The sequence below is a fragment of the Coregonus lavaretus genome, assembly GCF_964263955.1.
Source record: "Coregonus lavaretus genome assembly, chromosome: 9".
In the NCBI taxonomy this organism is placed as follows: Eukaryota; Metazoa; Chordata; class Actinopteri; order Salmoniformes; family Salmonidae; genus Coregonus; species Coregonus lavaretus.
In genome coordinates this window covers 47,803,531-47,828,988 of record NC_139996.1, presented here as the reverse complement: position 1 = coordinate 47,828,988, position 25,458 = coordinate 47,803,531, and the positions used below count along the sequence as shown (strand labels likewise).

The following is a 25,458-nucleotide window of genomic DNA, read 5'->3' as shown; positions in this document are numbered from 1 at the left end:
GAATAATCATTCCTCAATTCCACAATTCTTCTCACAAAATTCACCTTTAACCTCACTTTTTCCGCCCTGTTTGTCTTATGACATGCTATGGCTACCACAGAATCCGATTTAAATGAGCTTTCAGATAGCTGGCGTACTTATGTTTGAGGTTTCTTGCGCGTGCCAGCCAAGGAGAATCAACCTTACAAAGACTAATTAACCATCTAATATATTATCTAACATACAATCTTAACCAGATTGCTGTGAGATCATCAATACCCTCAAACTCCTTACTACATTTGCCATCAACCCTTGTGTTCCCAGCTCCTACTAACATTTGGAAGTACGTAGTTCATCAACTCCTGCTGGTTACTAAGTTTCATTTTGTAGCCTTCACCATAATAGCCAGATCTTACACTACTTCTCATTTTAGGCTCCCTCTGTTTTATCATTTGAATTATTTTATTCTACCATGACACACTAAACTGTCACTTATTCACACCATTCAGTTTTTAGTTTCTGCTACATCAACATTATCACAGCCTTTTTTTGACTACAACAAAGACTTTTGTACTTGACCGTGGTTGATCGCTACAGGAGAAGGAAAAGCAAAATGGCTGCCGCAAGCCTACCGCCAAGGCAGGTGTAAATTCCACCATATTGCTTTTACCGATCCCAATTGTATTTATTTTTTATCAGCGAGGATGAAAAAATAGCAGAAAGAAAAGGAAGTGACTAGAGACAGAGTGCATTATGAAATGGACAGCTAATGCTAAATTAATCTGTTAAACTGAGAGGCAATGCACAGCTCCTTCACACCTGTTCTTTTCCAATGTAGAGATTTGCACTCGAGAATAAAATAATATTGCTTCAATAAATCACCTCTGGCTGTGTTTTTCCATTTGGCGGGGTTTTGATGAACTTATATGCATGTATTTTCCCTATGGTGTGTGGTTTTCCTCTGTCCACTGAGCACAATAACGCATGTGATGCACTTTCTCCTCACAGCATGGGAGGCCTACACACACTGGAGTGGCAATGATGCATGCATGGGTTTGAGAACTAGGACACACAGAAAATACACTCATACAGTACAAACAGATATTTACTCATAACACAAATGTGTTTATGTATGTGTTTGGAAAAGCAAAGGTGTGTGTGTGTGTGTGGTCACAGTTTAATCAGTATCCTTTGGTGGTTGGTTCTGATGATGCTGTCATTAATCTAATAATTAAATCCTCTTTCTGGTAATCCTGCAAACAATTAAATGCAATGAAGTTGCTGGTGGTGGAATGGAGATGCTGTAGGGACCTCCTGTGGTGACAGTGCAGAGCCCAAGAAAGACAAGATTTCGGATGCGTGGTCCTCACTCCTCAAGACTTCATTTGTCCCCGCAACACAGAAGCAGTTCATCCTCATAGGACTAGGAATTGTGCTGTGAAATCGGCTCCAGATAGAATATACATTGTTGCATGTTTTTTCTCTAAGTTCTACACAGGGTGGTCCAATCTGTGATGGTATTGTGTTGTCTCTTATTGAAGTGAAATAATACTTACTTTTTATTTTGCCTCTGAAAATGTATGCACTCACTAACAGTAAGTCGTTCTGGATAAGAGCGTCTGCTAAATGACTAAAATGTAAAACCTAATGGTCAGGTAAAGTAATGGTTGTCTGTCTCCCCCTAGTGGAGGCGAGAGCAACTGGACTTTGATTTGCAGCAGCAGCAGGAGCAGAAAGCTCAGGTGGAAGAGCGACAGGTTGCCGAGGGCCAGAGCGACGAGGGGCGGAGCGAGCTGAAGGAAATGGAGAGGATCCAATCAGACGAGTGGCTCATGGTGATGGCCACACCCATGAGGGAGACAGACATGGAGCCCCTCGACTACGACCTGGACCTCAGTCGTGAGGTACGTTCACCGATGGCTAATTTAGGATCTGGCGCCAAATATTCTCCTGTCAATACTCTCCATTATTGGTTGAATATCTGTAATTCTGTAAACAAGTGGTTAAAGAGAAAGTTCAGTATTTTAAAACGTAATGTAAGATGGTTCCTCATCCTGAAAGTAGTCTATGGACCTGGAGAAACTGTAAACCATGCTCATTTGTTTTTTTTACTGTAAAATACTGAACTTCCCCTTTAATACTATGCAGTCGTGTATGGGTTTGAATTAGTGGAATGTCTGTAGCCTGCTACTCTCATACTACTTCCCATTCACCACATACAATGAACTGATGCTTTCAACTGCAATCACATAACCTTGCTTTTGTGGAGCCTCGCAACTATACAGAACCGCAAAGTATAAATGTATCTGACCCCAACAGTGTGACCACCTAATTGGTGAATATTGTTCTAAGCCTGAATACGGATTGGTTGGTTGACTGGACATCTTCACTATGATTGGTCTATGTAGCTGTCCAAGCCCCAAAAGGTGTCTATCCCAGAGCGCTATGTGGAGTCAGACCCCGAGGAGCCTCTGAGCCAGGAGGAGATGGAGGATCGTCAACGCAGAGCAGAACGCATCAAAAACATCTTGGCCAAGTCTAAGTACTACTGACTTAGTTTCAGCCATTCAGTTCATGTTGATACAATGAGGATGATGATGATGATGATGAATGTCAAAGTCGCTTTTAAAAAACGACGACATTAAGGGTGATCTAGCAGATTATTGATGAGAAATGGTAGAAATCTGGGCTCTTCTTATTGAGAAAAGGTAACACTTTATTTGGATAGTCCATCTGTAAATGCTCTATAGCAGGGATCATCAACTAGTTTCAGCCACGGGCCAATTTTTTTCTTGAGCGGATGGTCAGGGGTCCGGAACATAATTACAAATAATTTGTAGACTGCAAATTGACTGCAAGAAGCCCAAACAGATACAACATTTGTCTAAAACTTGATCATTTCAAACCTTGCTTACATTTCTATATGATCACATATATCTCTCTATTATGCGTGGAAATACTTTGGAACAGATTTCCAAAATTAAAATTACTTGGCGCTGATTTGCTGCTTTTTCTTTTAGTATTTTATGTCGCAGGCCAGGCTGCCAGTTGGGAAACCCTTCTCTACAGACTATAAGCATCATTTCAACAGCATGTCTCGGGCCTTTCAGTAGCATCTCAACAGTGTCTCATCATTTCAACATGCAGATGACATGTTACTGATTGTCTGTAGATAGTTTGTAGAGCATCTACAGATGGACTATTCAAATAAAGTGTTACCTAGAAAGGAAAACATTAACGGCATCACAAGCATCATAATGGCTACGTCAGTGTGTCCCATTTCATGGGTCCCTGGATCCTGTGTTGGGTGAGCTGTGGCTGATTTGATCAAATTTACAAATTAAAACTGGGTTCTGACTTGAAACTTAAGCAAACTACAAAAGCTTTAGAGCACAATATAAAAAAGTTAATGCAATAATCCCTTATGTCCTAAATAGCGCCCTATTCCCTACACTCTATTCCCTATGAGCCTTGGTCAAAAGTAGTGCACTATATAGGGAATAGGGTGCCATTTGGGACACTGTTTTCCTTTGTTCCTCAATGTTTTCCTTTGTTTCGGTCTCTCTTTTCCCTGGTGTGTATTCCCTTCCCACCTTGTGTGTCAGTTTTCAGAACATACGTCCGTCGTCTGGTGTGTCTGTCCCACTGAACTTCACTGATTTGGACATAGCCATGCAGCAGCAGGAGAGGATCATGACTGTGTCCCACGCCTTGGCCTCTGAAGCCTCCATTAAGAGCAAGCAGTTCACAGGTCAGCTCATACATGCACATGCTTTAAACACACACGCTACAAATATGCATACTGTCCAGTTCACACACTCATAGGCTACTCTATGTATACTGTACACACAGACAAACACACCCTTTTCCCACTGAACTGCCTACAGTATCTTTGATCCCATCATAACCATTCATTCCTTCATAAAACACTACCGATTCTAAATTGGCAGAAACAGACAATCCTTTAATATTCCTATACAGTGCCTTCAGAAAGTATTCACAGCCCTTGACTTTTTCCACATTTTGTTGTGTTACAGCCTGAATTTAAAATGGATTAAATGTAGATGTTTTTGTCACTGGCCTACACACAATACCTCATAATGTAGAAGTGGAATTATGTTTTTAGAAATGTTTACAAATTAATTACAAATGAAAAGCTGAAATGTCTTGAGTCAATAAGTATTCAACCCCTTTGTTATGGCAAGCCTAAATAAGTTCAGGAGTAAAAATGTGCTTAACAAGTTGCATAATAAATTGCATGGACTCTGTGTGCAATTATAGTGTTTAACATGATTTTTTAATGACTACCTCATCTCTGTACCCCACACATACAATTATCTGTAAGGTCCCTCAGTCAAGCAGTGAATTTCAAACACAGATTCAACCACAAAGACTAGGGAGGTTTTCCTATGCCTCGCAAAGAAGGGCACCTATTGGTAGATGGGTAAAAACAAAAAAGCTGACACTGAATATCCCTTTGAGCATGGTGAAGTTATTAATTACACTTTGGATGGTGTATCAATACACCCAGTCACTACAAAGATACAGACATCCTTACTAACTCAGTTGACGGAGAGGAAGGAAACCGCTCAGGGATTTCACCATGAGGCCAATGGTGACTTTAAAACAGTTACAGAGTTTAATGGCAGGAATAGGATAAAACTGAGGATGGATCAACAACAATGTACTTACTCCACAATACTAACCTAATTGATAGAGTGAAAAGAAGGAAGCCTGTACAGAATAAAAAATATTCCATAACATGTATCATGTTTGCAACAAGGCACTAAAGTAATACTGCAAAAAAATGTGGCAAAGCAATTCACTTTTTGTTGCACAACCCAGGTATGGAAAAAGCTCTTAGAGACTTACCCAGAAAGACTTACAGCTGTAATCACTGCCAAAGGTGGTTCTACAAAATATTGACTCAGGAGTGTGAATACTTATGTAAATGACATTTCTGTATTTCATTTTCAATAAATGTGCAGACATTTCTAAAAACATGTTTTCACTTTATCATTATGGGGTATTGTGTGTAGATGGGTGAGGAAAAAAAACAATTTAATCCATTTTGATTTCAGGCTGTAACACAACAAAATGTGGAATAGGTCAAGGGGTATGAATACTTTCTGAAGGCACTGTAAATATCTAGCAGGACACTGAGACTATCACTGTGCTGTAGATAGATAGCCTCCCTTCAGAGAAGCCTAACCAGTTCACAGTGAAGTATATAGACTTACTACTATGTGTGAGGCAGAGCCTGTATCCCGATTCTCCCCTTCTCCCAAAGTTTGCACTTGCACACCTTCTCGTTTGGATTTATCAATGGTGGAAACTCCCTCCAGCCTATGCTTAAATCAATTCCATGACAGGGAGTGTGCAAATGCACACATATACAGTCTGTGAGGGTACAGCACACTCAGGGGTGAAGTTTCCCCTAGGTACAGATCTAGGATCAGCTTGCCCTCCCCCAATCATAACCATTAGTGGGGAATATGCAAAACTGACCCAAGATCAGTGTCTAGGGGCAACTTCATCATACAGCACAGTAACCGGACCCTCTCTCATTGTCCCTGGTTGTGCAGAGAGCGAGATGCTGGGGAGATGAACAGATCTAGTGAAGGTACACCGCATCTCCTCTGAGTGTCATGGCCTTAAGATGCCTCTGTGATGTTTGTGGTGGCATAACTGTAGTCTTTAGGTGTCATTTCTGCTCTCACTACATTGGGTGTTTTGGTGGTTGCTTTTCTGAAGTGTGGTGGCTTTTCGTGTCCAAATGTTCTTGGCTCATGTGTTTTGAATGTGGAAAGGTTGTGCCTCATTGTTTCCACACAAACAAGTTTGGATAATACTTGGGCTTTTTAGAAAGATGGTTGAGCTATAGATTGAAGACATCAAAGACAGTCTTTCACAAAGTCTGTATTTTCAATGTCATGAGTGTTTTCCTCCCCCCTTTCAGCCAATGCTCAGCTGAGCTCTGACTGAGCGTTGACTCAGACGCCAAGGCACCAACAGGACCTCCTTGTGGACGAAAATTGTTTGGAGTTCACTGGCAGAAGTGAAGTGATTTGTTGAATAAGGCTTTTTATTAGAGCTAAAACAAGATGCTTTTTTAAAGAACCAAAAAGAGTTGTTTGAAACTCAAGAGCATTTGAAACAACTGTGCGTGTACCTAATGTTAAGGTTGAATAGGAGTTGTTTTCTACATGCTTTTGCACTTTTATGGCGTGTTGTGTGTAATTATTAACACTAGTTTTTGCAATAGAGAATAATTAGTAGTTTTTTTGCAGTGGTCTGTATATCAACATAAATTAAGTTCAAAGCAATATATTCTAAGGTCGCAGACAGGGAAATGGAATGATATAATTATATATTTATTTTGAGTAATGAAAGAATCTTGCACCAAATTTTTCTTTTTGTATATCAGCAATGCCACCTAATGCTTTTGCCAAGCAACTGTATTGTATAATTTAAAAAGGAAAGAAACCATACTGGTGTTTTATTGAAATAAAGGTTTTAACAAAACATGTTGCCTTAATGTCTTTCTTTCTATTGACGTTACACACGTGAACACACTATTACACTCTTGTCGATTCAATGTGTCACGTCAAATGAACTCACCAAAAACAGTAAATGTGAGACAATTAAATCACAAGCATGTTTATTTATACATAACAAAAATATAAACGCAACAATTTTACTGAGTTAGTTGATATAAGGAAATCAGTCAATTTAAATACATTCATAAGGCCCTAATCTATGGATTTCACATGACTGGGCAGGGGCCTTTTATTGTCCATAGCACAAGGTGCACCTGTGAAACGATTGTTGTTTAATCAGTTTCTTGATATGCCACACCTGTCAGGTGGATGGATTATCTTGGCAAAGGAGAAATGCTCAAGAAAAGGGATGTAAACAAATTTGAGAGAAATAAGCTTTTTGTGCGTATGGAACATTTCTGGTATCAACACGTGTACATGTTGCGTTTTATATTTTTGTTCAGTATAGTTTCTGTAACTATTTCCTTATCACTATTTTCTCCCCCACAATTCACCAGACCCACCCTGAGAGAACTGTGGTGCTTCAGTTTATTGATATTCAGTTTGTAGTTCAAGTACATTTTATTACTCATGGTGAGACATTGAACAGGACTGTAAAATACCTATCGAGCCAATAGGTTCAACCCCATTACATTCAACCCAACTTAATTAAAGCTTTTGCTTAATCTCAGATCCATTAAAACACGTTGGACAAGTCCCTCTTCTAGTTAGGAATTCCAAAAAAATTGACAAGGAAACAATGGGAAGAATCTGGCTCAATCATTGATTACATTCCCTCCTACAGTAGTACACTACTGCTTTGCTGCTCAGCATTGAAACATAAAAAAAAGGCATTCTTAAACCACAAAGTTACCATGTATCATCTAGGGAGTACTTCCGAGACAAACGAACATCGTTTGTACAAATCTGTGGTTCGACATTAGAAAAGGTGATTCTCAGTTTTTCGCCCAGTCTTAGGATGACTTCACAAAGGCCATTTTGTGTTTCTTGTCTTCTTTCTTGTCTTTTGCGCTGGGCTCTGTCCTCCCGCCCTCTGGGCTCTGTGAGGGGGATTTGTCCAGTGACTCCTGGGGTTCCGAAGGGCTGTCTGGGGCTTTGGGACTGGCTGGTTGCTCTGCTTTGCCTTGGCTCTCTGCGGGTGGTGGAGGTGGGTCAGGCTGTGGGGAGAACAGAAGAGACACAAAATTAATATCTGAAGACTGGGGCAACAGGCGACACGCAGGTGTGTCATGGACATTGACTGTAGCAATCATGCCTCTGTGACTTGAGCCAATCACAAACAGTCTTACAGACAGAGCAACACATTTTGATGTTGTGGAACTTCATCTGCTGTCATTAATCTTACATATGAAAACATACAGGTCCAATTAGGAGCACTGCCCCTAACTCAAATCTCAAAATGTATATCATCCATCAATCAGTCAAGCAATCAGTATTACATCACAGTCTAATCATGTCATTCTAGCCTCATCTCATTCTAGGCTTCACCTTGCTGTAACAGTCCAGGATTGTGTTCATTACGACAAACGTTTTGCAACAGAAAATAAAAACAAGCGTTTCTTATTTAATACCTCGCGATTCAGCCATTCAACACCATAGATAATATAACTGTAGATAGGCTGATTTCAGAGGCCCTATGCATCATAATGTAACCATTTCTTGGCCATCTTTGCTAGGACCGGTTCTCAACCAGCAACAACAGGAACATGTGGCAAGCACGCTCTGTATTGATGTTCAACCCGTCTGTCCATGATCCCTCACCTCGCTGAAGCCCAGGCCGACGTGTCTCCTGTTCCTGCCTGACAGCTTCCCGTCCAGCCCCTGCTGGTACTGCAGCTCCAGCTCAGAGTTCATCCTCTGGTCCTCCGCCCCTGCAGAGGACAAGCTAGTGAAACACCAATCATACCCAATACAGTGCTATTCGGTCCGAGATAGTACTGTATTGGTATGGGATAAGATTAGATTAAATAGATACATCCATGAGTAAAGAGTGTGTGATTGAAAGGAAGTGTAGAATAGGGTTGTCACGATACAAGTACCATGACAACCCTTATGTATAATTCAAAGAGGGTTCCTCACCACTGCGGACATGGGATGTTGACTTGTGATCTCCAATGACTAGGCGTCCGGTGTGCTCTTTCTGCAGAAACAAATACAGTAAACATTGGATTCTGTAATACCACAGTTATGTTTCTCCTTTGACAAAGCTGTATGGATTATAAGGTGTAACCTACAATAAAATGGTGGCTCAATCTAATACTGGAATAGAGGTAATAGTCACAAGTTGAAATAACAGTAATAGTCCAGTACCAGATGTTTTACATATTTGTTGAGCCCTAAAACTGACACACTTGATTCAACTAGTCAAGGGCTTGGTGATTAGTTGACAATGAGTCAGGTGTGCCAGTGTAAGGGCTACAACAAATATGTGAACTTCTAGTGGTCCAGAGGAGAGGGTTGGGAAACATTGTAATAGTCTACATAGAACATGACTAAACAAACCTTCCCTGCACCCATCAACCGCAAAAACTTCTGCTTTCTCTCGTTGTCCCCCAGATCTGCAGCTTCCCATGGAGTAGGTCCATCCTGCAAGAAACCAACACATTGGCTACAGTACACAAAGAATGGGATCCCAGAATATAGCCCTAGGTCTATTGCACCTTAGCTAATTTGGCAGTTTGATATGAGGCTAAATCACATCTTTAATCTAACGTCAGCTAGTTACATCATAGGCCTAGTAGTAACAGCATTGAGTTGATTAATTTATCAAAAATAAATATTTTTTAAATTATTGCCTGGCTGGCCGGCAAGCATAATGAACTGTCAATCTGGCCACCTAACATGGTGAATAGGTTAGCTAAAAACGAACTACTTTTTTATGGTGATTTGTTGACTAACGTACAGTAACGTAGCTAGCTATACTATTGGTTGTTTACAATTAATTAATTAGCTAGCTGTTTTACCAACGATTTTTATAACTGTGGTTTTACTCTGTAGTTATGGCTTTCTTGAGTTAGTAGCTGCATACTTCTCTTCGCTGAAGCCAACAAGACGGGCCTTGCTAGCTAACGTTGGCTAGCTACCTGAACCACAATGTAGTCACGTTCAATGAATTTAGCTAGCTATACACTTAACCTACTTCATTTGGAGAGCCAGGTCTTTTTGTCCCGTGTCGATTCCCTGGAGAACTCATTTTCACCGCAAAAATGGTTTACTTCAGCTAGCTAAGTCACAAATATTGACATAGCAGTTCAGACTGGTTAGCTATGCTACTATCAACAAACAGCAAAGACCTGTGGCTGCAGTGTGTGAACCCGACCGGAACCTAGCAATTCGAACTTCCGGTTGCAGTGCTTTGTTCTTCTTCTTAAATTTTTTATGGCAGACTACACCTATTGGTGTATTGCTGTACGGGGTATTGACCCGAAATAATACAATTTAAAAAATCAAACAACCATCCCACTCCTTCAATCACATTCAAATCACAACCATACACAGGCACAGTATTCCTTGCTATGCCTCTGCAGAAAAATCACCCAAAACGCTCAGCCGCACTCACAATGATGCCTATTTTCTCAGATTTCCTCTCAGTTTGCGCTGTGCAGTTGATAACCAAAGTAATAAACGCTACAAAGTCCACCTTCTTAACATGTAACATGTCAGGATACCTCTGTTAACAAGGAATAGCATATTGTGTCTCTACTCCTACTACCATTACATCTTCAACTTCACTCCTTTCTTCCACTCTTCTCAACACCTCCGGATAAGAGACATTCTGGACAGCCCTTATTCTTGGCTTGCGGTGCTTTGTATGTGAATTTCAATATAAAAGTGCTGTCGAGAATCAAAAAATCACTTTATTTGTGAGGGGAAAAAAACATTTAAACTTAAAGTGGAATTCCACCACTTTTCAAATACTATTCATTATCTCCAGCACCATACCATTGTCTATTTAAAAACGTTTCTAAGTCCTGTAGAACAAATAAGAAGAAAATGTCCTGAAAGTGCCTGATGTCATCAAAAGTAAAAACAGTACAACCTTATTTTAAAAAAACCTGCAAGGTGTTTATCCAAAGAGGGACTTGGGAAAATTGCAGTTGGCTCAGAACAGGGCAGCACGGCTGCCCCTTAAAAGTACATGGAGAGCTAACTTTAATGACATGCATGTCAGTCTCTCCTGGAACAGAGTGGAAGACTTCATCACTGCTTGTTTTTGTAAGAGGTGTCGACAAGCTGAATGTACCGAGCTGTCTGTTTGGAATACTGGCACACAGCTCGGACACCCATGCATACCCCACAAGACATGCCCCCAGAGGTCTCTTCACAGTCCCCAAGTCCAGAACAGACTATGGGAGGGACACAGTACTTGTCACGTCTCCTCCCGTTGCTCCCCTCCGGCGCTCTGATTCGCCGGTCTACTGAGCCACCGGTCTGAGAGCACCACCTCGGAAACACCGGAATGGAAACCCAACGCACCCTAATGACCTCCAGCGCACCTGCACCTCATCATCTCATCACCACCCCCATTTAGCCCTGGACTGTTCTGTATGATGTTGTGTGGCAGCTGTGGGATTGCCGGTAAATTGGGGAAGGGCTAGGGCAGGCTGGGTGGAGCATGGCGTCTTCAGCGAAAAGACAAGCAGTTGGAAATGGCGTAAGTCCCGATGATAGTGAGGATAACAGCTTGGATGAGGGATCGAAAGACGATGGTGATTCAGGAGAGGAGGACAGCGGATCAGAAGAGGAGAGCAATGAAGAGGTCAAGGCCGAGGATAGAATAGACGCCGGAAGGGAAAGGAGGGGGAAAATTGAGTCCTTAGAGAAGGCAAGAAACAGATATAGGTTTGGAGAAATGCAATATTATCATAAGGAAACGTATACCTGGATGACAGAGGAGGAATGGAGGGAAAAAGAGAGGCAGAGGAGGTTTAAAGATGGGTGAAAAGAGCGTTGGGTAAAGTGGAATCGGTGAGGGTAACCAGAAGTGGTCTAGTGATAATTGTTTGTGTTTCTGTTGGGCAGAGGGAGAAGGAGCTCAGAGTTAAACAAATGGGGGAAAGAATTGTGAATTGTTTCGCTCTTAAAAAAAGGGCGCCATTGAGAGGAGTGATTACTGGAGTAGCAGTGAATGTAAAAGTGGATCAACTGAAGGAGATGATTCCCGGTGTGTGTGATGCTCGTCGTTTGGTGCGACGTAAACAGGGTGGCGAGAGTGGGGAAATAGAAGAGTCATTGTCTGTTCTTTTTAGTTTTGAAGTTGAGTCTTTGCCTGAGAAAGTGAGGTTAGGATATATAAGTTATCCAGTGCGAGCATATGTGCCGAATACCTTAAGATGTTACAGGTGTCAAACTTATGGGCATGTGGCAGCAGTGTGTAGGAGGGAGATTCCAAGGTGTGAGAAGTGTGCAGAAGGGCATGAGACAAAGGAGTGTGAAGCAGTTTGGAAAGTAGTGGTATGTGCTAATTGTAGGGGTGGCCATGGAGCTGGGGATCAGACATGTTCAGTGCGAGAGAAGCAGGTTGAGGTATCCAGGGTAAGAGTAGGGAAGAAGTTGTCATATGCGGAGGCAGTGAAGAAAGTAGAGGAAGATGGGTCAAGGGGGAGGGATCCTGAGAGAAATGGTGTAAGTAGTAGAGATGTACCATTACATTTACATTTACGTCATTTAGCAGACGCTCTTATCCAGAGCGACTTACAAATTGGTGCATTCACCTTATTGCCAGTGGGATAACCACTTTACAATATGTATTTTTTTTATTTTTCTGGTGGGGTAAGGGGGGGTAGAAGGATTACTTTATCCTATCCCAGATATTCCTTAAAGAGGTGGGGTTTCAAGTGTCTCCGGAAGGTGGTGAGTGACTCCGCTGTCCTTGCGTCGTGAGGGAGCTTGTTCCACCATTGGGGTGCCAGAGCAGCGAACAGTTTTGACTGGGCTGAGTGGGAACTGTGCTTCCGCAGAAGTAGGGGGGCCAGCAGGCCAGAGGTGGATGAACACAACGCCCTCATTTGGGTGTAGGGACTGATCATAGCCTGAAGGTACGGAGGTGCCGTTCCCCTCACAGCTCCGTAGGCAAGCACCATGGTGTTGTAGCAGATGCGAGCTTCAACTGGAAGCCAGTGGAGTGTGCGGAGGAGCGGGGTGACGTGAGAGAACTTGGGAAGGTTGAACACCAGACGGACTGTGGCATTATGGATGAGTTGTAGGGGTTTAATGGCACAGGCAGGGAGCCCAGCCAACAGCGAGTTGCAGTAATCCAGATGGGAGATGACAAGTGCCTGGATTAGGACCTGTGCCGCTTCCTGTGTAAGGCAGGGTCGTACTCTCCGAATGTTGTAGAGCATGAACCTACAGGATCGGGTCACCGCCTTGATGTTAGCGGTGAACGACAGGGTGTTGTCCAGGGTTACGCCAAGGCTCTTCGCACTCTGGGAGGAGGACACAACGGAGTTGTCAACCGTGATGGCGAGATCATGGAACGGGCAGTCCTTCCCCGGGAGGAAGAGCAGCTCCGTCTTGCCGAGGTTCAGCTTGAGGTGGTGATCCGTCATCCACACTGATATGTCTGCCAGACATGCAGAGATGCGATTCGCCACCTGGTTATCAGAGGGGGGAAAGGAGAAGATTAGTTGTGTGTCGTCTGCGTAGCAATGATAGGAGAGGCTATGTGAGGATATGACAGAGCCAAGTGACTTGGTGAGAGCACGTGGTGCGGAGAAAGATTCTCACCACGCCACTTGGTAGGAGCGACCGGTCAGGTAGGACGCAATTCAAGAGTGAGCCGTGCCGGAGATGCCCAGCTTGGAGAGGAGGATCTGATGGTTCACAGTATCAAAGGCAGCAGACAGGTCTAGAAGGACAAGAGCAGAGGAGAGAGAGTTAGCTTTAGCAGTGCGGAGAGCCTCCGTGACACAGAGAAGAGCAGTCTCAGTTGAATGACCAGTCTTGAAACCTGACTGGTTTGGATCAAGAAGGTCATTCTGAGAGAGATAGCAAGAGAGTTGGCTAAAGACGGCACGCTCAAGAGTTTTGGAGAGAAAAGAAAGAAGGGATACTGGTCTGTAGTTGTTGACATCAGAGTGTTGGTTTTTTGAGAAGGGGTGCAACTCTCGCTCTTTTGAAGATGGAAGGGACATAGCCAGCGGTCAAGGATGAGTTGATGAGACTTGGAGGGGAGTTGCAGTGAGATTAGTAGAAGAACAGCATCTAGTAACGATGAGGTCAAGCATATTGCCTGCCTTGTGAGTAGGGGGGGACGGTGAGAGGGTGAGGTCAAAAGAGGAGAGGAGTGGAAAGAAGGAGGCAGAGAGAAATGAGTCAAAGGTAAACGTAGGGAGGTTGAAGTCACCAAGAACTGTGAGGGGTGAGCCATCCTCAGGAAAGGAACTTATCAAGGCGTCAAGCTCATTGATGAACTCTCCAAGGGAACCTGGAGGGCGATAAATGACAAGGATGTTAAGCTTGAATGGGCTAGTGACTGTGACAGCATGGAATTCAAATGAGGAGATAGACAGATGGGTCAGGGGAAAAAGAGAGAATGTCCACTTGGGAGAGATGAGGATTCCTGTGCCACCACCCCGCTGACCAGATGCTCTCTGGGTATGCGAGAACACATAGTCAGACGAGGAGAGAGCAGTAGGAGTAGCAGTGTTTTCAGTGGTAATCCATGTTTCCGTCAGCGCCAAGAAGTTGAGGGACTGGAGGGTAGCATAGGCTGAGATGAACTCTGCCTTGTTGGCAGCAGAACGGCAGTTCCAGAGGCTGCCTGAGACCTGGAACTCCACGTGGGTGGTGCGTGCAGGGACCACCAGGTTAGAGAGGCAGCAGCCACGCGGTGTGAGGCGTTTGTATAGCCTGTGCGGAGAGGAGAGAACAGGGATAGACAGAGGCATAGTTGACAGGCTACAGAAAATTGCTACAATAATGCAAAGGAGATCGGAATGAAATGAACTAAACATCTGTACAGAGGGATAAACCAAAAAGTGATATATGGTTCAGCAAGATTGGATTTTTAGAGTTTATAGCAATGGTTATTAATTGTACTGCAGGGATGGAACACAAATCGAAGAAAATTGAGGTGGTGGTGGCAGCTGGAGAGATATTTGGGTGTGCGAGACTTGACAGCAGAAGAGTTACAGGGAGTGTTAAGTGGTGATGTCCCATCAATTAAAGTTGAGGGCATGAGGTAGGAGTGAGTGTATTTATACAGTGGAGAAGGGTGGGGTTAATTATTAGTTGTAGTGTTGAAGGTGTGAGTGTAGTATTAGATGGTAGGATATTTCTTTGCTTTGGTTTATTTTATTTTTCAAGGAAAGATAAGGGAGTTGAACTCCAGTCTAGTAGGTGGCGGTAATGGAACAAATTGGATGCCAACCACCATTAAACCTCATTGAAGAAGAAGAAGAAGATGATGTTGCGTGTGATTGTTAAGCTTCGTGTCGTTTACTCTATCTTTGTTATTTCTCTTGCTCTTTGTTAAGTAAACCTTGACCTTGTCAATTCCTGCGTCTGCGTCCTGCCTCTTCGTATACTCAGTACGCGTCACAATGCTACATAGAGCCATGACTACATGGAACTCTATTCCACATCAGGTAACGTCTGCAAGCAGTAGAATCAGATCTAAAAAACAGGTAAAAATACACCTTATGGAACAGCGGGGACTGTGAAGCAACACAAACATAGACACATGCATTCAAACACACGATAAGTTCCTTTCCTGAGGATGGCTCACCCCTCACAGTTCTGGGTGACTTTAACCTCCCTACGTCTGCCTTTGACTCATTTCTCTCTGCCTCCTTCTTTCCACTCCTTTCCTCTTTTGACCTCACCCTCTCACCGTCCCCCCCTACTCACAAGGGAGGCAATATGCTTGACCTCATCGTTACTAGATGCTGTTCTTCTACTAATCTCACTGCAACTCCCCTCCAAGTCTCCGATCACTACTTTGTATCCTTTTCTCTCTCGCTCTCCTCCAACACTACTCAGTCTGCCCCTACTCAGATGGTAATGTGCCGTCGTAACCTTCGCTCTCTCTCTCCCGCTACTCTCTCCTCTTCCATCCTATCATCTCTTTCCTCTGCTAAATCCTTCTCCCTTCGATCTCCTGATTCTGCCTCCTCAACCCTCCACTCCTCCCTTTCTGCATCTTTTGACTCTCTATGTCCCCTATCCTCCCGGCCGGCTCGGTCCTCCCCTCCTGCTCCGTGGCTTGACGACTCATTGCGAGCCCTGCGGACCTGTCATCTTTTCACTCCCTCCTCTCTACATTCTCTTCCTCTGTTTCCGCTAAGCCACTTTCTACCACTCTAAATTTCAAGCCTCTGCCTCTAACCCTAGGAATCTCTTTGCCACCTTCTCCTCCCTGCTGAATCCTCCTCCTCCTCCCTCTCCCTCCTCCCTCTCTGTGGATGACTTCGTCAACCATTTTGAAAAGAAGGTTGACGACATCCAATCCTCATTTATTAAGTCAAATGACACCGCTGGTCCTGCTCACCCTATGCTTTGACTTCTTTCTCCCCTCTCTCTCCAGATGAAATCTTGCGACTTGTGACGGCCGGCCGCCCAACAACCTGCCCGCTTGACCCTATCCCCTCCTCTCTTCTCCAGACCATTTCCGGAGACCTTCTCCCTTAACTCACCTCGCTCATCAACTCATCCTTGACCGCTGGCCATGTCCCTTCCATCTTCAAGAGAGCGAGAGTTGCACCCCTCCTCAAAAAACCTACACTTGATCTCTCCGATGTCAACAACTACAGACCAGTATCCCTTCTTTCTTTTCTCTCCAAAACTCTTGAGCCAACTCTCCTGCTATCTCTCTCAGAATGACCTTCTTGATCCAAACCAGTCAGGTTTCAAGACTGGTCATTCAACTGAGACTGCTCTTCTCTGTGTCACGGAGGCTCTCCGCACTGCTAAAGCTAACTCTCTCTCCTCTGCTCTTATCCTTCTAGACCTATCCGCTGCCTTTGATACTGTGAACCATCAGATCCTCCTCTCCACCCTCTCCGAGTTGGGCATCTCCGGCGCTGCTCACTCTTGGATTGCGTCCTACCTGACAGGTTGGTCCTACCAGGTGGCGTGGCGAGAATTTGTCCCCGCACCACGTGCTCTCACCACTGGTGTCCCTCAGGGCTCAGTTCTAGGCCCTCTCCTATTTTCTCTATACACCAAGTCACTTGGCTCTGTCATATCCTCACATGGTCTCTCCTATCATTGCTACGCAGTTCTCTCATGTCACCCCGCTCCTCCGCACACTCCACTGGCTTCCAGTTGCGGCTCGCATCTACTACAAAACCATGGTGCTTGCCTACGGAGCTGTGAGGGGAACGGCACCTCCTTACCTTCAGGCTCTGATCAGACCCTACACCCAAACGAGGGCACTACGTTCATCCACCTCTGGCCTGCTAGCTCCCCTACCTCTACGGAAGCACAGTTCCCGCTCAGCCCAGTCAAAGCTATTTGCTGCTCTGGCACCCCAATGGTGGAACAAGCTCCCCCACGACGCCAGGACAGCGTAGTCACTGACCACCTTCCGGAGACACTTGAAACCCTACCTCTTTAAGGAATATCTGGAATAGTATAAAGTAATCCTTCTACCTCCCCTGCTCCCCCACCACCCCATAAAAAAAAAAAAAAAGTGATTGTCCCACTGGCTATCATAAGTTGAATGCACCAATTTGTAAGTTGCTCTGGATAAGAGCATCTGCTAAATGATATAAATGTAAATACGCACTATATACACATGGATTTTGTGTAATAGATGTGGTAGTAGATGCCTGAGGGCATACACTTAATATGTTGTGAAATATGTTTTGAATGTATTGTAATGTTTAAAAAAAGTATAACTGCCTTAATTTCGCTGGACCCCAGGAAGAGTAGCTGCTGCTAATGGGGATCCATAATAAATGCAAATACAAATCCTACCTGAAATGCTGCTACATCTTGTAACTTATCTTACTATCTCTTTCCTACAGTAGGTAGCCCAGAGCTGTCTCCGCATGATATTCCTCTCCAGCTTCATAATGTTATAGGCTGCTAGCTAACCAACATCAACTAGCCCACAAAGTTTTGAGTTTTATAACAATAAACAGTGAATGTTTGGTGTTCTTATGCTTGAAAGTTTTTTATTTATTTAACCAGGTAAGCCAGTTGAGAACAAGTTCTCATTTACAACTGCCACCTGGCCAAGATAAAGCACATTTTTGCAGTTAGTTCCAGTCATTTGCAGCAGAGAACTGGAAGTAATGGCGGCCAAAGGAGGTGTTGGCTTTGGGGATGACCAGTGAGATATACCTGCTGGAACGCATACCAGGGGTGGGTGTTGCTATGGTGACCAATGATCTAAGATAAGGCGGGGATTTGCCTAGAAGTGATTTATAGATGACCTGGAGCCAGTGGGTTTGGCGACGAATATGTAGTGAGGGCCAGCCAACGAGAGCGTACAGGTCACAATGGTGGGTAGTATATGGGGCTTTGGTGACAAAAAAACGTTGCTGTTATCTTGGTGCTTAGAGCCAAACAATTATTTTTCCCAGTGGTAAAAAGGCTCCTGAATGATGACTACCTGTCATGAATCCCGCTTCCTGAGTCTGTTTCTGCCTGTATTGCCTGTATCGTATCTGAAGATTATGCCTTTGTTAAATGTTTTGGAGGAACAAAGAATGTTGTTTTATGATCTTAGTTCAAATGTAGCGTTGGGAGGGTGATGCCCCAGGGGAGACTGGTGATTGGCCAGAAGAGGGGAGTCACTCCTCTTTTTGCATTGTTTATAAATAGGGGGTAAACGATGAGACGGCAGAACGGCCATAGCAATCTGGGAGCCGTTCTCCGGACATCGCGAGTCTGTATCTATGCTGTAAATTCGTGATTTTAATAAAAGCCTCTAACACGATGCAGCATAGCGGACTTTTTGTTGACAGCAATAATTGCTACCACTCATCATATACGACACCTGTTTTCTGTGATGAAGTCTGTTTCCTGAGGTTCCTGAACGCACCCTGTCTGGTTGCTAGGCGACGAAGCTAGGCGGGAGATCTCTCTATTACCCGCACCTGCATCTCATCAGCGATCTGCACATCTGGTCCTGATCATCAACTCTCCACTTCATAAGCTCTGACCTGACATCCATTCCCTGCCGGATCGTTAGCCATGAACAGTATGTTGTGTCAGCGTATATCAGCCTCAAGTTTACTAGAGTTAGTTTTGTTGTTCTGTACTTTTTGCTTGCTGTGTACTCACCTCCGTTTACTCTGTCTACAGTCATTCTCCCGGAACATTCACCCCACCCCTGCCTGGTCGTCGGTGGCTTCTGTGACACCATTTGATCTGCCTATTCACTCCCACCAACTCACCTCCGCTGCCCGATCCGTCTCCTGGATTATTCTGCTTCCACATTTGAGTACTCACCTCCGTTCTACTCACCTTGTCCTGGTCTGCTTCTGGGTTCTGCTTTAGAGAATCGTGACACTACCATTAGTAGGACCAGCAGGTGCCCACTGGCCTACAGCATGATCATGATTTTTATTTTATTTTTAAGAATCAATATAATAATAGAATATATCCAGTAACAGTTCAGATTAAAAATGATTAGTTAGTACAGTTGCAGTTCAAATGCAAAATTACTGGTCATAAAATAACAGACTTAAAATAGAAAGATGGTGTAGATCAGAACAGATGAGATCAGAGGATAATTAATATCCTTTGTGTATGATTTTTGTGCCAGTAAATTCTCTCAAGTGAATGCTGATGAAAAACAAAATAAGCACCATTTCATTAGATTAAGAACGCAAAGATTACACCTATCCCCCACAGCACCATGCGGCAACATTAATCATGATATGCGCTCTTTCATGGTAATATCTTGGTAAATCAACAGAGATACTGTGGAAAACAACGGTCATAAAATGAATGATGGATTGCTGGGGGATTCCTTTGGTTATAGTACCCTCAAGTGGTCAAGATAAAGAAGTGCAATTTTGGCAAGGAGTGTGAATTATTGGTACATGAGTGCACATTTTAGTTTCAGCCCAGCATTATCACATCTGATTCTAATCAAGGACATGATGGTTAATTAGTTGTTTTTTATGTATACTGAAAAGTATACAATGGTTAATGTATCAATAACATCTGTCTCACCATTCTCTTATCACCCTGAGAGACATTCCAAAACAAACGACCTCAAATTCAAATCAAATCAAAATCAAATCAAATTGTATTTGTCACATGCGCCGAGTACGACAGGTGTAGACCTTACACTGAAATGCTTAATTACAAGCCCTTAACCAACAATGCAGTTTTAAGAATATATTTACTAGATTAACTAAAGTAAAAAAAAAAGAAATGACACAATAAAATAACAATAATCAATCAAATTCCAATCAAATTGTATTTATAAAGCTCTTTTTACAGAAACCCAGCCTAAAACCCCCAAACAGCAAGCAATGCAGATGTAGAAGCACGGTGGCTAGGAAAAACTCCCTAGAAAGGCAGAAACCTAGAGAGGAACCAGGCTCTGAGGGGTGGCCAGTCCCCTTCTGGCTGTGCTGGGTGGAGATTATAATAGTACATGGCCATTAAGGCCAGACTTTTCTCCAAGATGTTCAAACTTCATAGATGACCAGCAGGGTCAAATAATAATCACAGTGGTTGTAGAGGTTGCAACAGGTCAGTACATCAGGAGTAAATGTCTATTGGATTTTCATAGCAGGGCATTTAGAGGTTGAAATAGCAGGTGTGGTAGAGAGAGAGAGTTGAAAACAGCAGGTCTGGGACAAGCTAGCACGTCCGGTGAACAGGTCAGGGTTCCATAGCCACAGGCAGAAGAGTGGAAACTGGAGCAGCAGCACAGCCAGGTGGACTGGGGACAGCAAGGAGACATCAGGCCAGGTAGTCCTGAGGCATGGTCCTAGGGCTCAGGTCCTCCGGGATTGGAGGGAGAGAGGGAGAGAGAGAGAATTAGAGGGAGCATACTTAAATTCACACAGGACACCGGATAAGACAGGAGAATAACACCAGATATAACAGACTGACCCTATCCCCTCGGCACATAGACTATTGCAGCATAGATACTGGAGGCTGAGACGGGGGGGTCGGGTGACACTGTGGCCCCGTCCGACGATACCCCCGGACAGGGCCAACCAGGCTGGATATAACCCCACACACTTTGCCAAAGCACAGCCCCTACACCACCAGAGGGATATCAGCAGACCACCAACCTACTACCCTGAGATAAGGCTGAGTATAGCCCACGAAGATCTCCTCCACTGCACGAGCACGAGGGGGCGACAAACCGGACAGGAAGATCACGTCAGTGACTCAACCCACTCAAGTGATGCACCCCTCCTAGGAACGTCATGGAAAGCACCAGTGACTCAGCCCCCGTAATAGGGTCAGAGGTAGAGAATCCCAATGGAGAGACAGGATCCGGCCAGGCAGAGACCGCAAGGGCGGTTTGTGCCTTTCTGTTCACCTTCGCATCCCTGGGCCAGACTACACTCAATCATAGGACCTACTGAAGAGATAAATCTTCAGTAAAGACTTAAAGGCGAGACCGAGTCTGCGTCTCTCACATGGATAGGCAGACCGTTCCATAAAAATTGAGCTCTATAGGAGAAAGCCCTGCCTCCAGCTGTTTGCTTAGATATTCTAGGGACAATAAGGAGGCCTGCATCTTGTGACCGTAGCGTACGTGTAGGTATGTACGGCAGGACCAAATCGGAGAGATAGGTATGAGCAAGCCCATGTAATGCTTTGTAGATTAGCAGTAAAACCTTGAAATCAGCCCTAGCCTTAACAGGAAGCGAGTGTAGAGAGGCTAGCACTGGAGTAATATGATAAAATGTTTTGGTTCTAGTCAAGATTCTAGCAGCCATGTTTAGCACTAACTGAAGTTTTTTTAGTGCTTTATCCGGGTAGCCAGAGAGTAGAGCATTGCAGTAGTCTAATCTAGAAGTGACAAAAGCATGGATTAGCTTTTCTGCATCATTTTTTGGACAAAAAGTTTCTGATTTCTGCAATGAAAAAAGCTGTCCTTTAAATATTCTTGATATGTTAATCAAAAGTGAGATCAGGGTCCAGAGTAACGCTGAGGACCTTCACAGTTGTTTTTTTTAGACGACTGTACAACCATCAAGATTAATTGTCAGATCCAACTCTTTGTTTCTTGGGACCTAGAACTAGCATCTCTGTTTTGTCCGAGTTTAAAAGTAAAATCTTTGCCACCATCCACTTCCTTATGTCTGAAACACATGCTTCCATGGTAGGCAATTTTGGGGCTTCACCATGTTTCATCGAAATGTAGAGCTGTGTGTCGTCGATGGTGTCAAAAACAGCACTAAGGTCTAGGAGCACGAGGACAGTTGCAGAGCCTTGGTCTGATGCCATTAAAAGGTCATTTACCACCTTCACGAGTGTGGCCTCAGTGCTATGATGGGGTTTAAAACCAGACTGAAGCGTTTCGTATAGATCTTTTGTCTTCAGGAAGGCAGTGAGTTGCTGCAAAACAGCTTTTTCTAAAATGTTTGAGATGAATGGGAGATTCGATATAGGCCGATTTAGTTTTTTACATTTTCTGGGTCAAGGTTTGGCTTTTTCAAGACAGGCTTTTTTTACTGCCACTTTTAGTGAGTTTGGTACACATCCAGTGGATAGGGAGCCATTTATTATATTCAACATAGAAAAGCCAAGCACAGGAAGTAGCTCTTTCAGTAGTTTAGTTGGAATGTGTCAAGAGATATAGGATTAAATAACTTGAGTGTCTCAATTGATCCTAGGTCCTGGCAGTTCTGTGCAGACTCAGGACAGCTGCGCTTTAGAGAAATACACAGATTGAAAGAGGAGTCTGTAATTTGCTTTCTAAAGATCATGATCTTTTCGTCGAAGAAGAAGTTAATGAATTCATCACTGCTGAAGTGAAAGGCATCCTCTCTTGGGGAATGCTTCTTTTTAGTTAGCTTTGCGACTGCATCAAATAGACATTTTGGATTGTTCTTATTCTCCTCAATTAGGTTGGAAAAATAGGATGATCGAGCAGCAGTGAGGGCTCTTCGATATTGCTCTCGAAGACTTACAGTTTGGTGGAGCACCATTTCCGTTCCAATTTTCTGGAGGCTTGCTTCAGGGCTCGGGCATTTTCTATATACCAGGGAGCTAGTTTCTTGTGACAAATGTTTTTTGTTTTTAGGGGTGCGACTGCATCTAGGGTATTACGCAATGTTACATTTAGATCCTCAGTTAGGTCGTTAACTGATTTTTGTACTCTGACGTCGTTGAGTAGGTGGAAGGAGTCTGGAAGGGCCTCTAGGAATCTTTGGGTTGTCCGAGAATTTATAGCACGGTTTTTGATGGTCCTTGGTTGGGGTCTGAGCAGATTATTTGTTGTGATTGCAAACATAATAAGATGGTGGTCCGATAGTCCAGGGTTATGAGGAAAAACATTTAGATCCACAATATTTATTCCAAGGGTCAAAATTAGATCCAGGGTATGACTGTGGCAATGAGTAGGTCCGGAGACATGTTGGACAAAACCCACTGAGTCAATGATGGCTCCGAAAGCCTTTTGGAGTGGGTCTGTGGACTTTTCCATGTGAATATTAAAGTCACCAGAAATGTGAATATTATCTGCCATGACTACAAGGTCCGATAGGAATTCAGAGAACATGATGAACAAGATGAAAACGCAGTCATTTCTGGGGGGGTAAATTGACATTTGCTATCGTAAATGTTAGCATCACCTCCGCCTTTGCGGGATGCGCGGGGGATATGGTCACTAGTGTAACCAGGAGGAGAGGCCTCATTTAACACAGTAAATTCATCAGGCTTAAGCCATGTTTCAGTCAGGCCAATCACATCAAGATTATGATCAGTGATTAGTTCATTGACCATAACTGCCTTGGAAGTGAGGGATCTAACATTAAGTAGCCCTATTTTGAGATGTGAGATATCACAATCTCTTTCAATAATGAGAGGAATGGAGGAGGTCTTTATTCCAGTGATATTGCTAAGGCAAACACCGGCATGTTTAGTTTTGCTCAACCTAGATTGCGGCACAGACACGGTCTCAATGGGGATAGCTGAGCTGACTACACTGACTGTGCTAGTGGCAGACTCCACTAAGCTGGCAGGCTGGCTAAAAGCCTGCTGCCTGCACCCTATCTCATTGTGGAGCTAGAGGAGTTAGAGCCCTGTCTATGTTGGTAAGATAAGATGAGAGCACCCCTCCAGCTAGGATGGAGTCCGTCACTCCTCAGCAGGCAAGGCTTGGTCCTGTTTGTTGGTGAGTCCCAGAAAGAGGGCCAATTACCGACAAATTCTATCTTTTGGGAGGGGCAGAAAACAGTTTTCAACCAGCAATAGGCTCTATGCACGCATCACTTCCTCATTGGGGTAAGGATGCTTGGGCATTTCCGGTAACCGGAAAAAACATTAGACAGTGACAGTAGACCGTTATGATGGCAGAGATGAAGTTTACAAGGTGTTTGCTGGAGTTGCCTAAAGTATCTGTTAATGATATACGGAGGGTCGTCCGGACATCCAGTACGACACCACGTAGCAAACTGGATAAAGGCTTCAAATTTTACGTTTCTTCTTTTCTTTGCAACTTTAAAGGTAATATGCTAACGCTAGCTAGCCTGAGCTAGAAGCCTTGCTTTGGTGTTTTAAGTAATGACTCCGTCCTGCTTCAGGTTAATCATGCTTTAAATAAAGTTTAATCATGTGTATATACCTCTCACTTCATGTGTTTGTACTTTTATGAAAGTATCAGGTAAAAACAGGGCTACAAATGAGATCTCTGTGAGAGCCCACTGCTACCGCTCAATGAAGAAACTAAAGCCACCACACCAGCTGAGAGTAGGACTAGATTAAGTGACACGTTCAAAGTTCTGTTGAACTTGTTCAAGGTTCCATTCAACACATGTTTTACTCGTTTAATGTTACCACAGCTTTCATTGCCATTCTCAGTATTTTAAAATACAATAAATGCTCTAGTAGATACAGTGGGGAAAAAAATTATTTAGTCAGCCACCAATTGTGCAAGTTCTCCCACTTATAAAGATGAGAGAGGCCTGTAATTTTCATCATAGGTACACGTCAACTATGACAGACAAATTTAGAAAATAAATCTAGAAAATCACATTGTAGGATTTTTTATGAATTTATTTGCAAATGATGGTGGAAAATAAGTATTTGGTCACCTACAAACAAGCAAGATTTCTGGCTCTCACAGACCTGTAACTTCTTCTTTAAGAGGCTCCTCTGTCCTCCACTCGTTACCTGTATTAATGGCACCTGTTTGAACTTGTTATCAGTATAAAAGACACCTGTCCACAACCTCAAACAGTCACACTCCAAACTCCACTATGGCCAAGACCAAAGAGCTGTCAAAGGACACCAGAAACAAAATTGTAGACCTGCACCAGGCTGGGAAGACTGAATCTGCAATAGGTAAGCAGCTTGGTTTGAAGAAATCAACTGTGGGAGCAATTATTAGGAAATGGAAGACATACAAGACCACTGATAATCTCCCTCGATCTGGGGCTCCACGCAAGATCTCACCCCGTGGGGTCAAAATGATCACAAGAATCCCAGAACCACACGGGGGGACCTAGTGAATTACCTGCAGAGAGCTGGGACCAAAGTAACAAAGCCTACCATCAGTAACACACTACACCGCCAGGGACTCAAATCCTGCAGTGCCAGACGTGTCCCCCTGCTTAAGCCAGTACATGTCCAGGCCCGTCTGAAGTTTGCTAGAGTGCATTTGGATGATCCAGAAGAGGATTGGGAGAATGTCATATGGTCAGATGAAACCAAAATATAACTTTTTGGTAAAAACTCAACTCGTCGTGTTTGGAGGACAAAGAATGCTGAGTTGCATCCAAAGAACACCATACCTACTGTGAAGCATGGGGGTGGAAACATC

The 25,458-nt window shown here is 43.7% G+C and overlaps 2 protein-coding genes across 3 annotated transcripts in view; one reads left to right on the top strand and one right to left on the bottom strand.

Moving 5' to 3' along the window:
* Positions 1 to 6,320, top strand: part of LOC311135278 (pleckstrin homology domain-containing family A member 7-like) — a gene marked incomplete at its 5' end in the record, with an annotated part of 186,933 nt that extends 180,613 nt beyond the window's left edge. For both annotated transcript variants that reach the window (XM_084169234.1, XM_084169235.1), the window contains 4 exons: positions 1,665 to 1,883; positions 2,388 to 2,521; positions 3,585 to 3,730; positions 5,939 to 6,320. In XM_084169234.1, the coding sequence (XP_084025360.1) occupies positions 1,665 to 1,883; positions 2,388 to 2,521; positions 3,585 to 3,730; positions 5,939 to 5,964 (525 nt within the window). In that variant the 3' untranslated portion in view covers positions 5,965 to 6,320. The remainder of the gene's footprint in view (positions 1 to 1,664; positions 1,884 to 2,387; positions 2,522 to 3,584; positions 3,731 to 5,938) is intronic.
* Positions 6,321 to 7,050: 730 nt separating this feature from the next.
* Positions 7,051 to 9,866, bottom strand: LOC311135281 (small acidic protein-like). The gene is made up of 5 exons (XM_084169239.1): positions 9,679 to 9,866; positions 9,042 to 9,125; positions 8,619 to 8,679; positions 8,301 to 8,410; positions 7,051 to 7,696 (listed from the first exon to the last, which is right to left on the bottom strand). Exons 1-5 carry the CDS (start codon positions 9,730 to 9,732, stop codon positions 7,493 to 7,495), a joined length of 513 nt encoding a protein of 170 aa, XP_084025365.1. The 5' UTR covers positions 9,733 to 9,866; the 3' UTR covers positions 7,051 to 7,492.
* Positions 9,867 to 25,458: the final 15,592 nt, after the last annotated feature.

What these genes read in the sequence shown, in the direction of transcription:
- LOC311135281 (XM_084169239.1), bottom strand. Translation starts at nt 9,732, where the DNA reads ATGAGTTCTCCAGGGAATCGACACGGGACAAAAAGACCTGGCTCTCCA. An exon ending in GACCTGGCTCTCCAAATGAA is followed by an intron (nt 9,126 to 9,678) that starts GTAGGTTAAGTG and finishes GGTTTCTTGCAG; the next exon opens with GATGGACCTACTCCATGGGA. An exon ending in TCGGCCTGGGCTTCAGCGAG is followed by an intron (nt 7,697 to 8,300) that starts GTGAGGGATCAT and finishes TTCTCCCCACAG; the next exon opens with CCTGACCCACCTCCACCACC.